Genomic DNA, 19,504 nt, shown 5'->3' on the forward strand with positions numbered 1-19,504 from the left:
AATGTGGCCATACAAAGGGTCAGTGTGGCCATACAAAGGGTCAATGTGGCCATACAAAGGGTCAGTGTGGCCATACAAAGGGTCAGTGTGGCCATACAAAGGGTCAATGTGGCCATACAAAGGGTCAATGTGGCCATACAAAGGGTCAGTGTGGCCATACAAAGGGTCAATGTGGCCATACAAAGGGTCAATGTGGCCATACAAAGGGTCAATGTGGCCATACAAAGGGTCAGTGTGGCCATACAAAGGGTCAATGTGGCCATACAAAGGGTCAATGTGGCCATACAAAGGGTCAGTGTGGCCATACAAAGGGTCAATGTGGCCATACAAAGGGTCAATGTGGCCATACAAAGGGTCAATGTGGCCATACAAAGGGTCACACGGCTTGGCTAACTCGCAGTCGAAGATGATTCAAATCTCAGACAAAACTGTTTTGCCTGGAAGTTAATTTTATGGTGTATATTAGTCAATTAATGATCAGAATAATTAAAGACAATGTCAACGTTTCACACATGGAACATAATGTCTAAAACTGCAGACAAAGGGCACTGTAGAGCACAGTCCCCCTTTAAAACTGGAGCTGTATATGTACTGGTCGTCCATGTTTGCTGTAAAGGAAGTAAAAGTTGATGTGCCTCGGTGTGACAAGAATGTCACACACAAACACACCAGGGAACACCCTCCACATGGGGATGAGTCAACTATACAACATGCTGACACAGATACATCGGGAAGAAATATATGTGTGTTGATTTCTAAAACACCAAGAAAAGTATTGGTCATCCATGTCTGCTGAAAGGAGTTGGTTTGTTTGAGTGTTTGTTGTTTAACGCTGGATGTAGCAATATTCCAGCTATATGTCGGTGGTCTGTAAATGATCGAGTCTGGATCAGACCATCCAGTGATTGATATCTTGAGCATTGTTCTACGCAATTGGGATATGATGACATGCATCAACAAAGTCAGCGAGCCTGACCACCCGATTCCGTTAGTCACCTCTTGCGACCAGCATAATCGCCTCTTATGACAAGCATGGGTTGCTGAAGACCTTTTGTAACCCGGATCACGGGCACTGCTGTAAAAGAAGTCCTGCAAGTAGATGTCTCTCGGTGTGACAACGATGCCACACATAAACACCCCAGGTAATGGCCGCAACATGGGGATGAATCAACTATACAGCATACTGACACAAATACATCGGGAACACCCTCCACATGGGGATGAATCAACTATACAGCATACTGACACAGATACATCGGGAACACCCTCCACATGGGGATGAATCAACTATACAGCATACTGACACAGATACATCGGGAACACCCTCCACATGGGGATGAATCAACTATACAGCATACTGACACAGATACATCGGGAACACCCTCCACATGGGGCTGAGTCAACTATACAGCATACTGACACAAATACATCTGGAAAAAATACATGTGTGTTGATTTCTTAATTAAGAAAACCTGAAAAGACAAGACAAAGAAATGACCTACCTCGGGTTCATCACCAGCCTCCTGAAGAAGTATGTCCAAGTGATGTAGTCCATGGCGTCCTGTTTGGATGCAATCGTCCCGGCAACAACCTCAGCATTTAGATGGTCAGGTAGTACTTCCAGTAAACTGGGAGTAAAAAAAGAAGGTTGTTTTTTAGAAAAATAAACAAAGTTTTAGTAGTTAAAGGGGTGCTGGGAGGACGAGGCTAGAGAAGTTGGCAGTCCCAGTTCATACCAACATTCCAGTGTCGGCTCACTCAACAAGCTCCTCCAGAACGAGTTTGTGTGGAGCTGCGGTCGTGAGTTAAATGCTGGGCCAAACTGTGGCTGCAGGGGTCGTTGTTGGCACAGGTACTACAGAAATGTATCCCAGGTACGTTTCTTTATAGAGAAATGTACCCTAGCCAAATTCAAACTACAAAAATGTACCTGAGGATGAGTCCATTCCGCCGCAGGGCGCAATGCGTGCAACTGGTTCTTTAGGTATTCGTCACTTCCTGTATGCCAAACCACGGTTAAGTTCAATATGGCAGTCCTGACATACTGTGGTAGGAGATACATTCCAGCATAGGAACTGATCGTTAACAGGGATGTTCAGACTGTAATCTGATATTCCGGCAATATTTCGCGATGCATGGATGCATCGTAATCAGGTGAACCAGAACTACAACATGAACCGGTTTCAGTTTCTGGTTTGGGAATAGGGACTAGGGACTCGGGTACATTTCTGTAGTACCCCTGCTGACAACAACCCCTTTGGCCAAACTACGGGGTGTACTGGACTTTAGAAACCTTGTACACCATGAGACAAGACTCGAACAATCTTATTTGTTGTTTTAAGAACATACCGTATTCGACGTAATAAGCGCCCAGTGCGCTCTCAAAATTAAAATTAAAATCATATTAGAATATAATTTTGGTGAGAAAAAAGGAGGGAGTTGAAAGATCATAAATTTCGTGGTTTATGCTGACAGCCTGAAATGATACAAAGAAAGGTCTGTGCCTATTAAACACGACAGATATATTTTTCAGAATTTAATTGCCCATAATTAAGGGTACATATAACACGAGAGTGCGTATCATACACGAATAAATAAGTGTACATTGATCAATCGGAAGGGGTGATAATTGGGATTGTTCACTAGCCAATATATTAGCAAATATCGCTGTGGGCGCTTATACGAGCAGGGCGCTTATTACATCGAATACGGTACTCAGCAATATTCCAGCCATATGATGGCAGCCTGTAAATACACAACTCTAGATCAGTCAATCCAGTGATTGATATTGTGAGCAACATCTACACCATCAGGGTATGAGGACATGCTTTCAAACAAGTCAACAAGTCCTACCACCTGCTGAGGTCAACTCATGGACCAGTAGAGGTTGCTCTGGACCTATTCTAACCTCGGGGTAAAAGCAAGTACCTTGGTCCATCATGCCTCACTCTGAGCACAAACAACAATTATATTCCAATCACTCAAAAGAGTTCATTAGTTATCTTGTACAGGTAAATCATTACTTTTGACAGACTCCCTCTACTCTATGGAGTATGTGTGTCCAAAGTTCATGTAATCATAAAAGGTTTACAATCAACGGAAAGGTATTGCAGCAATCCAGTCCCGGGGTGTGTGTGTGTCTCCCATGCACTGCCGTGACGGCAAGGTTTGGGTTCATCAGTGGTAACACCATCACCTTATCACTTCTGGTGAGTGACTCATACAAGTCATGTGAAGGTACATACAAACATACAAACGACAAGGTATTACAAATCCTATGAGAGGGAGGGACAAGCTTAAGAAGATGATCAGTTGATGTGAATACGTTTAGACATACAAATTTGAAAATAAGTCTCAGAACTTATTGTAATAATCAGTGTGAAAACATGAAAAAATGAGAAAACTTCATTGAACTTAAAACCTTGTAACTTTTCAAAACTTATGTTCTCTAATCAATGAAGACTTTGACACTATTTGCAGCAGAATGTCTTACTTGGATTCAACAGGGAACGGTTCATAGAGGAACTTCTTGTAGAAATGTTTCTTGATGTCATGAACCAAGATGACCGCCTTGCCCTGGTCATCGAACTGCGGCCGGCCGGCCCGCCCCATCATCTGTAGTACGTCTGAAACATGCGGGCGGCGCGGTTAATCGCGGTCCAATGTGTGTGATGTCATCGCTACACATCTGAGTTTGAGTGAGAGTTTGTACAGCATGCTTCCAAGCTGCATACCTGGTCACTGAATCATCCTCACAGAAAACCTGCTGCTTTTTCTCAGACACTGAGTGTACCTCCCTACTAAGCCATCAAGGAGGGCAGGCAAGAGTTGTCTCCCTTTGACCATTTACTCTTATCTCTTCAATAACTACAGGCTTGTTACAAATATTTGACATTTTTTCATGACATACTTTAGATGGGTGCTGATATACATTGACTGTGTTTTATATACAGTGAACATGTCCATTATCAAACCATGATGAAATTATATGACAATTTTGAATTTGATTTTAACTGAGATAATATCTTGTACAATGATGAGATATGTACTCCTGTTGGTCTGCATGAGATTAGTTTATTGTTTGAATTCCTTAGTCATTGTCAGTGTTTATATTCAAGAGCAGTTTCTTTATTCACTTTCTGGAGGAGATCCTGCTCGCTAGGCACACCGATACCACACTTCATGAACAACCCACACAGCAACTGATCAAAGTCAGTCATCTTTCAAATGACCGAACAGGGAACAATAAGTATTATTCTTAAATTCATCACAGACATTTATAGAAAGAAGAAAAATATTCATATATAAAAACACAAAAAGAAATTGAACGAAGTTCCATAAAATCCCCCAACATTGATCCATTGACCCTGTAACATAGAAACCAACCTTACGGGATTGGGAAATACAGAAATAGGAGAGCAACTGTATACTGAAGAATTCTTACCTGTGATGGGGAAGTCGACATATCTCCTGGTCTTCCCATCAAAGTACTCGGTTCCCTTGACAACCACAAGATGAGCGGGGAAGTTGACTCCCCAGGCGAGAGTACTGGTTGCAATGAGTACCTGACAGGGAGAGGGCAACAGGTCAGACAACAGGTCAGACATAGAGAGACGATACAACATGGTGGCAACAGGTCAGACAACAGGTCAGACATAGAGAGACGATACAACATGGTGGCAACAGGTCAGACAACAGGTCAGACATAGAGAGACGATACAACATGGTGGCAACAGGTCAGACATAGAGAGACGATACAACATGGTGGCAACACAGTCCTGTTCCTCAGGGTTCATCTTCCCAGATGTGCGATTAGATTACAAGGAATGTCCACTGTGGTCACACTAGGTTCTTCACGATGATGAAATATTCCAGCACAAGTCTGAACCACACGTAGCGGGGAATCCTGGACATCACTGGACCATCTGTATCCTACAGGCATCACTGGACCATCTATATCCTACAGACATCGCTGGACCATCTCTATCATACAGACAGACATCACTGGACCATCTATATCCTACAGACATCACTGGACCATCTATATCCTACAGACATCACTGGACCATCTACATCCTACAGACATTACTGGACCATCTATATCCTACAGACATCACTGGACCATCTATATCCTACAGACATCACTGGACCATCTCTATCATACAGACAGACATCACTGGACCATCTATATCCTACAGACATCACTGGACCATCTATATCCTACAGACATCACTGGACCATCTACATCCTACAGACATTACTGGACCATCTATATCCTACAGGCATCACTGGACCATCTATATCCTACAGACATCACTGGACCATCTACATCCTACAGACATCACTGGACCATCTATATCCTACAGACATCACTGGACCATCTACATCCTACAGACATCACTGGACCATCTTTATCCTACAGACATCCCTGGATGATCTATATCCTACAGACATCACTGGACCATCTATATCCTCCAGACACTCATCTTTATGATCCTCACCTCAGGGTACGCTGATACAGGTAACGCTGTCATATACTGTAACCACTCAGGGTATTCCCTGTCCATCACACGGGTACTCTCTCATCTTCCTGAGAGCAAGGGAGTCAACTGACTGTAAAGGTCCAGTTAAGCGATTTTGATTGGACTATGCATAGACTCGTTAGTCTAGCCAAAATATAATTCCATAATTCCAGCCTAGTTCGGCAAGGATGGAAACTGGACTTTTATAGTCTGTTAACTTCCTTGCCTTGGGAAGATGGTACTCTCTGGTCCAACTCACCGCCATTCTCTGGTCCACATTCATTGTATTCTATTTCAAACTCACCTGTATTCTCTGGTTGACGAAGAGCTCCTCGCAGATCTTGCGATCTCTCTCCACCAGCCCAGCATGATGGATGCCAATGCCGAATGCCAACGTCAGCTTCAAGTTGGTGTCCTTGATTCCACTGATGATGTTCTCCATCTGCAGACAACAATGTCACACATACACACATGAAACAGTCTTGTGTTCTTGTCAAATTTCCAAATGACAATGATTCTTCCATGACTTCTGAAAATCAGAGGTTTCAAATCACAATAATCACCTCTGATTGAAACAGCTGATTTGACATATCCTTACCCAACAGAAGCTAATAGTCAAATATTCAGTATATTGGTCAGAATACACAATACAAATCAACCTAAACAGTGGACGTCAAAATGTTATGGGATTATTCTAGACTGTTCACAGGCCGCTATTTGTCTGCTGCAACTCTCAGTAAACATTACTAAATAGGAATGATTAAAATTTCCAATTCCTGTTTTTCAACTACTGTTATGGCTTTGTTGAGGTGACTTGTATTTCAATGATAACAGGACCACTAAAGAGGAAGAGGCCATTTTGCCTAGTTTTACATTGTTGCATTGAATGCAATGCTACTTTATGGATTTCTGATATAAAATCAAATCTGAAATCAAATCAACACTGTATATACAAATGGTTACTGATAATTTTGTCTCTCGTGTCTCTATGTACTCAAACAGCTGAAAGACAGACAGGCAGTAACTCTGGAATGATATCCTAGAACAATGGATAGCGTCACTGAAAAATGGATGTCATGGAACAATGGATGGAGTCATGGAACAATGGATGATGTCATGGAACAATGGATGTCATGGAACAACGGATGATGTCATAGAACAATGGATGATTTCATGGAACAATGGTTGGTGTAATGGAACTATGGATGATGTCATGGAACAATTAACAGCATGGAAAAATGGATGATGTCATGGAACAATGGTTGATGTCATGGAACAATGGTTGGTGTCATGGAACAATGGTTGATGTCATGGAACAATGGTTGGTGTCATGGAACAATGGTTGGTGTCATGGATTAATGGATGATGTCATGGAACAATGGATGGTGTCATGGAACAATGGATGGTGTCATGGAACAATGGATGATGTCATGAAACAATGGATGGTCTCATATGCTACCATGACAACAAAATGTCCAGGTGAATATTTAGCTGAGGCAAACTTATGGTACCACATTAAGCAATATTCATGTTGCGATATCAAATACAACAGTCAAGTTTCAGAGCTTCCAATCCTATTCATCACCAGCTGCCTGGTGAGCTGCCCGGTGAGGAGTTAATGTCAGTTTCTCGGGGAAGTAATTACAACTGCATCATGGTTCATTATTTTTTGTGTCAGCAGCTTTTCCTCTGGCTTTTTGGCTACTTACTATCGGGCCAACCATTTAAGAGCACTGGGATTGGTGGTTCAAGTGCTTCAAGACGTACAATACAGTTCCCTGAATGGAGGATCCACCACTAAGAGCGCTGGGATTGGTGGTTCAAGTGCTTCAAGACGTACAATACAGTTCCCTGAATGGAGGATCCACCACTAAGAGCGCTGGGATTGGTGGTTCAAGTGCTTCAAGACGTACAATACAGTTCCCTGAATGGAGGATCCACCACTAAGAGCGCTGGGATTGGTGGTTCAAGTGCTTCAAGACGTACAATACAGTTCCCTGAATGGAGGATCCACCACTAAGAGCGCTGGGATTGGTGGTTCAAGTACTTCAAGACGTACAATACAGTTCCCTGAATGGAGGATCCACCATAAAGAGCACTGGGATTGGTGGTTCAAGTACTTCAAGACGTACAATACAGTTCCCTGAATGGAGGATCCACCACTAAGAGCGCTGGGATCGGTGGTTCAAGTGCTTCAAGACGTACAATACAGTTCCCTGAATGGAGGATCCACCACTAAGAGCGCTGGGCTTGGTGGTTCAAGTGCTTCAAGACGTACAATACAGTTCCCTGAATGGAGGATCCACCACTAAGAGCGCTGGGCTTGGTGGTTCAAGTGCTTCAAGACGTACAATACAGTTCCCTGAATGGAGGATCCACCACTAAGAGCGCTGGGCTTGGTGGTTCAAGTGCTTCAAGACGTACAATACAGTTCCCTGAATGGAGGATCCACCACTAAGAGCGCTGGGCTTGGTGGTTCAAGTGCTTCAAGACGTACAATACGGTTCCCTGAATGGAGGATCCACCACTAAGAGCGCTGGTATGGGTGGTTCAAGTGCTTCAAGACGTACAATACAGTTCCCTGAATGGAGGATCCACCACTAAGAGCGCTGGGATTGGTGGTTCAAGTACTTCAAGACGTACAATACAGTTCCCTGAATGGAGGATCCACCACTAAAAGCGCTGGGATTGGTGGTTCAAGTGCTTCAAGACGTACAATACAGTTCCCTGAATGGAGGATCCACCACTAAGAGCGCTGGGATTGGTGGTTCAAGTGCTTCAAGACGTACAATACGGTTCCCTGAATGGAGGATCCACCACTAAGAGCGCTGGGATTGGTGGTTCAAGTACTTCAAGACGTACAATACAGTTCCCTGAATGGAGGATCCACCACTAAGAGCGCTGGGCTTGGTGGTTCAAGTACTTCAAGACGTACAATACAGTTCCCTGAATGGAGGATCCACCACTAAGAGCGCTGGGATTGGTGGTTCAAGTGCTTCAAGACGTACAATACAGTTCCCTGAATGGAGGATCCACCACTAAGAGCACTGGGATTGGTGGTTCAAGTGCTTCAAGACGTACAATACAGTTCCCTGAATGGAGGATCCACCACTAAGAGCGCTGGGATTGGTGGTTCAAGTGCTTCAAGACATACAATACAGTTCCCTGAATGGAGGATCCACAACTAAGAGCGCTGGGATTGGTGGTTCAAGTACTTCAAGACGTACAATACAGTTCCCTGAATGGAGGATCCACCACTAAGAGCGCTGGGATTGGTGGTTCAAGTACTTCAAGACGTACAATACAGTTCCCTGAATGGAGGATCCACCATAAAGAGCACTGGGATTGGTGGTTCAAGTACTTCAAGACGTACAATACAGTTCCCTGAATGGAGGATCCACCACTAAGAGCGCTGGGATCGGTGGTTCAAGTGCTTCAAGACGTACAATACAGTTCCCTGAATGGAGGATCCACCGCTAAGAGCGCTGGGCTTGGTGGTTCAAGTGCTTCAAGACGTACAATACAGTTCCCTGAATGGAGGATCCACCACTAAAAGCGCTGGGATTGGTGGTTCAAGTGCTTCAAGACGTACAATACAGTTCCCTGAATGGAGGATCCACCACTAAGAGCGCTGGGCTTGGTGGTTCAAGTGCTTCAAGACGTACAATACAGTTCCCTGAATGGAGGATCCACCACTAAGAGCGCTGGGATTGGTGGTTCAAGTACTTCAAGACGTACAATACAGTTCCCTGAATGGAGGATCCACCACTAAGAGCGCTGGGCTTGGTGGTTCAAGTGCTTCAAGACGTACAATACAGTTCCCTGAATGGAGGATCCACCACTAAGAGCGCTGGGCTTGGTGGTTCAAGTGCTTCAAGACGTACAATACAGTTCCCTGAATGGAGGATCCACCACTAAGAGCGCTGGGATTGGTGGTTCAAGTACTTCAAGACGTACAATACAGTTCCCTGAATGGAGGATCCACCACTAAGAGCGCTGGGCTTGGTGGTTCAAGTGCTTCAAGACGTACAATACAGTTCCATGAATGGAGGATCCACCACTAAGAGCGCTGGGCTTGGTGGTTCAAGTGCTTCAAGACGTACAATACAGTTCCCTGAATGGAGGATCCACCACTAAGAGCGCTGGGCTTGGTGGTTCAAGTGCTTCAAGACGTACAATACAGTTCCCTGAATGGAGGATCCACCACTAAGAGCGCTGGGATTGGTGGTTCAAGTGCTTCAAGACGTACAATACAGTTCCCTGAATGGAGGATCCACCACTAAGAGCGCTGGGCTTGGTGGTTCAAGTGCTTCAAGACGTACAATACAGTTCCCTGAATGGAGGATCCACCACTAAGAGCGCTGGGATTGGTGGTTCAAGTGCTTCAAGACGTACAATACAGTTCCCTGAATGGAGGATCCACCACTTTACTTTTCAGAACATCCTGCATGTCCATTTTGGGGAGCAGGAGAAACATTTTGTCCAGCATTTTCAGGAACACATTTTAAACCCATATCCTCCACCTCTTCCAATATCAAATGGGGGCGGACTGGCAGCCTAGTGGTTAAAGCGTTCACTCGTCACGCCGAAGACCCGGGTTCGATTCCCGACATGGGTACAATGTGTGAAGCCCATTTCTGGTGTCCCCCGCCGTGTTATTGCTGGAATATTGCTAAAAGCGGCGTAAAACCATACTCACTCACTCCAATATCAAATGGCTGGCCCCTAAAACCCATGTCCAACAACAATGTCTAAACAGGGATCACTCAAAGCGGCCTTTGTGGTAGGAACTACCACACTCTCAGTGGGTGAAGGTTCGATTAGAGATCTGACAGGTCAATATGACATCGTGGTAAAACGTAAATTTCCATGGTAATACGTAAACGGGTGATGCGACATGATGTGGGCCGTTTGACAACGTAAGTGTCTGCAATGTGACACTCACCATAAATGGAAATAAATATCCGTCAAATGATCCAAGTCTTTTCAACAAATGTGTAGGTCTTGGTTTCAAAGCCTTCCTGCCATGCCGTCTTCAAATCTCCATAAAATGTTTCTGTGGAATGTCCACAATATATGTTTTCACTCCAGTCTAACACACACAAATTGTTATTAAAACATTCAATGTAATGTGTTTATAAATAGCCTCTCAAAACACCCACCATCCATATTTTTTTAAGTGTTTCTGAAAGGCAACCTGAACCACCAAAAGAGAGGACTTTCAATGGTTGTCTACCTTATTTTATGACATTTTAAAGCTTAAACCACTTGGTACCAGTCTTTAAATTAATTTATGACGTAGATCAAGTTGCCTTGCTTTTGAAACAAATCTCTAATAAACAGTTGAGGAAAGATAAAGTTGACCTGGTTTTTAATTACTGTGTAATGGTAGTAGTCATTTTTTTATCAGATTGTTTCTGAAAAAATGGAAATACGAAAACTTTATGGGCAACTCAGATAAAAACATGGACAGGCTTGCATACTTCGAAGCAACAATGTACAGAGCTCCAGATAAGCTTTTGGTGTTGTGGGATTTTACCCATGCATTTTAAAATCATTGGGTATCAGTAATCCTATCTGGGTATTCAAATTTCTGTTACCCACTAGTTTTTACACATGTGGGTATTTAAGTTAAATATTTAAAAACACTATTCATCTAGTCCCTGCAAACTGGTGTTGTGTGGGTTCGAGAGCTTTATAGGACTAAAAAATACCACGATACTTCCACAAGAAAGTGTGATGGCAAATGATCATGATGTAACTGTCATCGTGGAGAAGAAATATTAGTGCAACTTCTGGTGGTTCAAATTAGGTCTAATCCAAAACATTAGTTGAAATATCTGTCTAATAATTGAAGTTATTTATAATAATTGAATATAATCGGATTATTGTGTTGTATAACTGTTGAATGCAAGTGACCAAAACGGAACAAATACCCAAATATCTACATCATTTTCGGATTGAACTGAACAAATCTTGTCGCTAATACTTTTGTAACTAATGTCAGTTTCGTACTATTGTATCATTACTGTTACATGAACCAAATCTGTTGTTTTGCTGCTGTTATGCCGTACGCATATACACCACAATACACTCTGCCCACAAATGCATCAAATGTGTCACATGTCCACATGGCCCTGTCCTTTGCTATTTATAGCGCAACCCTAAATAAGCTCCACCCACTGTGATTGATGCAGACACTGAAACCAACTGATTTGATTTTTTAAGATAAAACTACAGAAAACCTATTGATTTATATGGGGCCATTTGTGGCGCTGTTACTCCTACCGGTGTGCCCCACTCCTTTCAAGATGTCAACTTGTACACTATAGCTTCGAAAACAACTTTTTCCAGTGATGGGAATAAAAATAACAAACAGCAGATATTGTTGGGTACAGGGTATTCATTGCTACTCAGCATGCAAAATATATATACAGTATATTTCCATTGTATTATGGGCCGGTGGCCTGAAGTACCGAATTTTTTTTGTCTGTCTGTCTGTCTGTCTGTCTGTCTGTCTGGTATTCATTGCCGTGTACCGTATTGACATTTAACAGACTATTCCTGATTTGGAGTTATTTTGCAATCTCATCTCATTTGGAGCCAAGCGGACTGTAGTCTAAGTTTGTACTGCCTGCCATATCTCGTCAAGTTGCTTACATAACACTGAGTGGTCCAGCCAGTCTATACTGTGCAACACTTACTCCAAACCCATGGTCAACTACAACACATGCATCTGTAGTTACCATTTCACCATGCCGCTTCCTGTTTCTAAAAAGATAAAATAAGATATGCAAAAGTAGCTTTCCATCTTTGGTATTCATAAGAGGGTGTCCCAAAACATTCCAGACCCAGTTCAGGCTATTGTATTGAGAGCACTCGCTGACAATCTAATTGATTACTTTCATTACTGATTTCAGCTGTTCACATTAGCACGCCACAAGTGTGTCACCACAGCATCTGTATCTGGCAGTTCAAGGATGGGGTGTTCTGCATCATGGATACTGCAGCTCACCTGCATGTGAGTGAGTGAGTGAGTGAGTGAGTGAGTGAGTGGGTGGGTGGGTGGGTGGGTGGGTGGGTAAGTGAGTGGGTGGGTGGGTGAGTGAGTGAGTGAGTGAGTGAGTGAGTGAGTGAGTGAGTGAGTGAGTGAGTGAGTGAGTGAGTGAGTGAGTGAGTGAGTGAGTGAGTGAGTGAGTGAAGTGAATATTGTTTTACGCCGCTTTATTCCAGCAATATCACAGCGGGGGACACCAGAAATGGGCTTTAGACATTGTACCCATGTGGGAAGTCGAACCCGGGTCCTCGCCATGACAAGCGAATGCTTTAACAAGTAGGCTACCCCACTGCCCCAACCTACATGTGGGTCATACAACTTTCACTTCTCTCGGTAACCACAAAAAAAAATTCAATATGAATTTGCAAAATGAACAAAAACATATAACCATTGAAATAAATAATACACAAATTGATTTAAAAATTATACTTTTTTTACACGAATTCTGTCTTATGGAAACAGACCCATTTCTTTTATAATGATGCGATTGCTGCCAAATGTTCATTATAAGAATCTTTAAACGTGAGTACTGTCTCCTTGCCTTGCCAAATAGAAGAAGACATGAAAACATATTATGTATTGTTGGAACCCCACATTCAGTCAAAGTCTTTGCCATGGAAATTCGTAAAATATATTTTTTTTAAATCCTAAACTATCAAAGGACACCAGTTCACCACTAGACCTATCTATGTGCCAAGTTTGGTTAACATAACTTTCAGGGTTTTTGAATTCTGCTCCTGAAATGAAATATGACCTATATAATAAAAATACAGGGGTTTTTGACAGAGGTCCATCCATGGTTCGACCCGAAATATGTAGAGGGCGTCTCTGAAAGGTTCTGGGTGGGTTTGACAAGGCAGTGCTTCCTGGGAGAAGTCCCATTTGCTGTGTAGAGCTGGCAACGGCCCTGAGCTGATGATGAGCCTAACCAGCCTGACTGTGCCAGGATCACCCAAACCCTCTTTGCTGCATTTATTTTATTTTAATCTAATAATAATAATAATAATAATAATAATAATAATAATAATAAATGTAGAGTATGTAATGGATTTAATGAGACTGTCCAACACATTGTGAGTGGATGTCCAGCTTTGGCACAAACACAGTATCTTAAGCGACATGATTGGGTGGCTCGATCATTTTATTACCGTCTGCGCCATGCTTGTGGTTTTGACACAGAGGTCCATCCATGGTACAACTCGAAATATGTAGAGGGCGTCATCGAAAATAATAAATACAAAATTACAGCCTCAGACGTATCCAGGCCAACACACCTGATCTTGTCCTTTTTGATAATCCAATGAAATCATTTATATCATTGAATTTTCTGTCCCCTTTGACAGTAATGGGATTGACAAGATTCAGGAAAAACATGGCAAATATGCAGACCTCACTTTCGTAATGTCACGCTTGCATCCCAAGTACCAAAATGTCCAACTCCCCATTGTTCTCGGTGCCTTAGGTTTGGTACCTCCCAATCTGTTGACTGGCATTGAGAGAGTACCCGGGTTTGCTGCCAGGAATACAGCCCTTCTGACAATCTGAGTAATGCAGAAGGCTGCAGTGTTGGGGGGTCTTCACATTCTCTGAAAAGTTCAGGGTGGGTTTGACTAGGCAGCGCTTCCTGGGAGAAGTCCCATTCGCTGTCTGGGCTGCGTGTAGAGGGGTTAAGGGCCCTGAGCTGATGATGAGACTAACCAGCCTGACTGTGCAGGGATCACCCAAAACCTCTTTGCTGCATTGTTTATTATAATAAAAAGAAGTAGAAGAAGACTACATAGTTTTTACTATCCCCCACCATGTGGCAAGTTAGAATTTGTTTGTTCATATATAGAAGTGAATATGAATTATAGAAAAAGCTAAAGCTAAAGAAGAGATAGGAACTTAAAGTGTCGCTTTATGTCACCAGAAAAAATGATAAAATGTGAAATTAAAACACACAAAAGACTTCGTAGCGGGGGATAATAATGTTTATCATACCTCCATGTCTGAATGATGAGATCTGATTGGTCCATGTGATCTTGATAAAATACTGTGTATCCCACCTTGGAGGGGAAGTCAATGGAAATCATGTGACACATCGCAAGCTAACCTCAGCTCAGTTGAACAGCTGTTTTCTATCAATTTTGAATACTAAAACATGTCGGTAAGATAAATTCATTGTAGTAGGATCACTCGGGGTGCATGGGGTTTAATACGTCCCTCGTAAGGTTTATACCAGGGGTCCGGAAAATTTTCAATCCCAATCGGACATTTGCATTTAGGCCACGCCCCCTTCAAAAAGCGTATTTTAGGACGACTTTTCACACACATTACAAGTTGTTACGTATTCATAATATGATGAATTATGAATTGTTTCAATTTAAATTGTTAATTCACCGGACAATTAATAACAAATAATATCATTTTAGATATACATGGAAAACATACGTTTGTTTCTGTTATAATAACGATCTGTTAACGTCGTGAATGGTCTAATTAATATTCATGAGTTATATTCATGAGTCTGCTCAAGTGTACGCGTTGTAACATTTGGATCGAGACTATTATCCCATATTAGGTTATCACGTGACCTCACGGGAAAAGTTGTTTTTTTAAAACTAAAGATTATTTAAAAACAAGACAGATAATATAATCACAAATACTAAAATATTGTTTATAGCAATAGTCATTTGAATACTTTTTTCATCTGTACTTAATTATTGACCATAAAAAAAGGATATCGATCGTCACAGAAAGCAAAATGGCGGTCAATCAAGATTCAATATACGACTAGCTACTGAAAACAATAAAATCTGCAAATCCTCATTGAATGTCAACCAGGTGAAAGTCGTTAGCCATGTCTTACAAATCATCGTCCAGACTTTGAGGGTTTGGCAGATCCGCTCGACTGATCTGCATCGGTCGACTGGCTGTCGTCACGCTTTCGCTACTTGTCTGAGGTTACGTATTGTCGCATTGTGAGGATAATGAGGTACATCGATGATGCAAAGTATTTATGTACAGTTGTAAACACCTTTCACTCAAATTAGATGTTCTCAGTAATTAATCCTCGATTAATCAGTGTCAACTAAGTTTATTGCCTATTACAGTGATTGACCGATTGGACTATCATGTCGGTACGATGTATTTACAGCAATCAAACAAACAAAGCTTGTCAGTGTAGATAATCTTCATTGTGTTACAACTGCAGACAGAAACTGCTCAGTCCTAACTGTTGATCATGTTCGGTCAAAATTTAAGAATGTCCGGACAATACTTTTTAAAATGTCCGGACAGGAAAAATTAAATGTCCGGTAAGCAATATTTTCAACCGGACATTTGAGATTCCCAATCGGACATGTCCGGCGCATATGACGGTTTCCGGACCCCTGGTTTATACCACTAACACGGGTCACATAAAACCCCATGTACCCCGAGTGATCCTGCTAAACCTCATAGTGTCGTTACATGATGCTAGCCTCAAACACAACAAAGGTCAAAGGATCCGTGTGCACTCCATCAGGGCTCTTGTGTGCACTCCATCAGGGCTATTGTGTGTTGCCTTTTAGATGACAAGTAAATCACATAGGACTTTTTTGGGGTGTGAACATGTACTTTGTTTTATTCAAAAGATCTCCTCAAAGACAAGTTTGGCTGTCATACATGTGAGAAAAAGCATCCAGTCAGGTTTCAATCATGTCAGTTGAAAATTAACTGGCTCAGCAAGCAAAGCGCCACTGTTGATAGCCATCAGGTGGTATTGATATGTACATATTGTGCAGCTTACTTCTTTTATCACATTCTATTGATAAATACATATAAATGCTAGGGCACAAAACACTCTGCCGGCATCACACAAGCTGGTGCAGATGTTACAAAGCAGCACTGACTTGAATGTGATGTTTTACATGACAGTGGGGCACAGAATGAATGTTTCTTTTCATCAAAGTTCAATCAATGCTCTACTGATGTAAACAACAAAACCACACTGCTCTATTACTTTTTCACCATTAAATGTCAATATAATAATAATAATAATAATAATAATAATAATAATAATAATAATAATAATAATTCAATTATAATAAGGTTCATATTGTTCGCCAAATTCCATTTACCAAGAGAATGTTCATGACGCAATATTATTATTACCCCGGTCAATGGATCAGGGTGCACTCAATTTTAATTCTCAGCTCCCTGGGGAGTATACAACCCAAGCTGCCTGTGAGGCATCTGAAGGTTTACAGCCACATTGCCATGTCAGCCTACTCGGTTTCATATAACAGAAAAAATATCTTAACAGCGCAGTTGACATTCCTGTTGGTAGTTTTGGGAGATGAAAGTGTTGATGCGACGTTTGGAGGACTCACGGTATTCTGAAACACTTTCATACAAAACACAACGTCGCTATATAAGTGCAATAATCTTGGACGCGACGTTAAACCCAATTTTACCTCACCTCATACAAAACACAAACTGGGTGCCTAATTCTGAGTCTTGGTACTGTAATATTCATTACATGTAGCAGGGTCATTGGTACATTTCCTGCATGTTTCCTGCCTGTTTCCCGTATGTTTCCAGCAAGTTTCCTGTATGTTTCCAGCAAGTTTCCTAAATGTTTCATGTACATTTCCTGTATGTTTCCTTCGTGTTTTCTGTATGCTTCATGTATATTTCCTGTATGTTTCCTTCGTGTTTTCTGTATGCTTCATGTATATTTCCTGCATGTTTCCCGTATGTTTCCAGCAAGTTTCCTAAATGTTTCATGTACATTTCCTGTATGTTTCCTTCGTGTTTTCTGTATGCTTCATGTATATTTCCTGTATGTTTCCTTCGTGTTTTCTGTATGCTTCATGTATATTTCCTGCATGTTTCCCGTATGTTTCCAGCAAGTTTCCTAAATGTTTCATGTACATTTCCTGTATGTTTCCTTCGTGTTTTCTGTATGCTTCATATATATTTCCTGTATGTTTCCCGTATGTTTCCAGCAAGTTTCCTGTATGTTTCCAGCAAGTTTCCTAAATGTTTCATGTACATTTCCTGTATGTTTCCTTCGTGTTTTCTGTATGCTTCATGTATATTTCCTGCATGTTTCCTTCGTGTTTCCCGTATGTTTCCAGCAAGTTTCCTGTATGTTTCCAGCAAGTTTCCTAAATGCTTCATGTACATTTCCTGTATGTTTCCATCGTGTTTCTGTATGCTTCATGTATATTTCCTGCATGTTTCCCGTATGTTTCCAGCAAGTTTCCTAAATGTTTCATGTACATTTCCTGTATGTTTCCTTCGTGTTTTCTGTATGCTTCATGTATATTTCCTGTATGTTTCCTTCGTGTTTTCTGTATGCTTCATGTATATTTCCTGCATGTTTCCTGTATGTTTCCAGCAAGTTTCCTAAATGTTTCATGTACATTTCCTGTATGTTTCCTTCGTGTTTTCTGTATGCTTCATGTATATTTCCTGTATGTTTCCTTCGTGTTTTCTGTATGCTTCATGTATATTTCCTGCATGTTTCCCGTATGTTTCCAGCAAGTTTCCTAAATGTTTCATGTACATTTCCTGTATGTTTCCTTCGTGTTTTCTGTATGCTTCATACATATTTCCTGTATGTTTCCCGTATGTTTCCAGCAAGTTTCCTGTATGTTTCCAGCAAGTTTCCTAAATGTTTCATGTACATTTCCTGTATGTTTCCTTCGTGTTTTCTGTATGCTTCATGTATATTTCCTGCATGTTTCCTTCGTGTTTCCCGTATGTTTCCAGCAAGTTTCCTGTATGTTTCCAGCAAGTTTCCTAAATGCTTCATGTACATTTCCTGTATGTTTCCTTCGTGTTTCTGTATGCTTCATGTATATTTCCTGTATGTTTCCTTCGTGTTTCTGTATGCTTCATGTACATTTCCTGTATGTTTCCTTCGTGTTTTCTGTATGCTTCATGTATATTTCCTGCATGTTTCCCGTATGTTTCCAGCAAGTTTCCTAAATGTTTCATGTACATTTCCTGTATGTTTCCTTCATGTTTTCTGTATGCTTCTAGTAAATTTCCTGTATGTTTCCAGCAAGTTTCCTGTATGTTTCCAGCAAGTTTCCTAAATGTTTCATGTACATTTCCTGTATGTTTCCTTCGTGTTTTCTGTATGCTTCATGTATATTTCCTGCATGTTTCCTTCATGTTTCCTGTATGTTTCCAGCAAGTTTCCTGTATGTTTCCAGCAAGTTTCCTAAATGCTTCATGTACATTTCCTGTATGTTTCCTTCGTGTTTTCTGTATGCTTCATGTATATTTCCTGTATGTTTCCTTCATGTTTTCTGTATGCTTCATGTATATTTCCTGCATGTTTCCCGTATGTTTCCAGCAAGTTTCCTGTATGTTTCCAGCAAGTTTCCTAAATGCTTCATGTACATTTCCTGTATGTTTTCTTCGTGTTTTCTGTATGCTTCATGTATATTTCCTGTATGTTTCCTTCATGATTTCTGTATGCTTCATGTATATTTCCCGTATGTTTCCCGCATGTTTCCTTCATGTTTTCTGTATGCTTCATGTATGTTTAATGTATATGTTGGTGCATTCCTGACACTAAACCTTGATTTGATGCAAAGGTTTAGTTATTTTGCTCCATGCACTAATCTGACCCATGGCGTGGGAAGGGATCATGTCAGACAGCACACATTGCAACACATGGCCTGGGCAGGGGCCAATACTGCTGGACAGTAATCTTCAGGTGTGTGACACGGAGGTCACATTAGCCAGTAATCTCCAGGTGTGTGACGTTGAGGTCACATTGGACAGTAATCTCCAGGTGTGTGACGTTGAGGTCACATTAGCCAGTAATCTCCAGGTGTGTGACGTGGAGGTCACATTGGACAGTAATCTCCAGGTGTGTGACGTTGAGGTCACATTAGCCAGTAATCTCCAGGTGTGTGACGTGGAGGTCACATTGGACAGTAAT

General features: G+C 41.6%; 1 protein-coding gene across 2 annotated transcripts in view; it reads right to left on the bottom strand.

Annotated features, from left to right (window-relative positions):
- The window catches only part of LOC124112359 (activating signal cointegrator 1 complex subunit 3-like), a 265,355-nt gene that overhangs the window by 184,275 nt on the left and 61,576 nt on the right, over positions 1-19,504 (bottom strand). For both annotated transcript variants that reach the window (XM_048383405.1, XM_048383406.1), the window contains 4 exons: positions 5,827-5,964; positions 4,445-4,565; positions 3,494-3,626; positions 1,503-1,628 (listed from right to left, as the gene is read on the bottom strand). In XM_048383405.1, coding sequence (XP_048239362.1) covers positions 1,503-1,628; positions 3,494-3,626; positions 4,445-4,565; positions 5,827-5,964 — 518 coding nt within the window. The remainder of the gene's footprint in view (positions 1-1,502; positions 1,629-3,493; positions 3,627-4,444; positions 4,566-5,826; positions 5,965-19,504) is intronic.

Source organism: Haliotis rufescens, unplaced genomic scaffold (assembly GCF_023055435.1).
Source record: "Haliotis rufescens isolate VD_foot unplaced genomic scaffold, xgHalRufe1.0.p SCAF_48, whole genome shotgun sequence".
In the NCBI taxonomy this organism is placed as follows: Eukaryota; Metazoa; Mollusca; class Gastropoda; order Lepetellida; family Haliotidae; genus Haliotis; species Haliotis rufescens.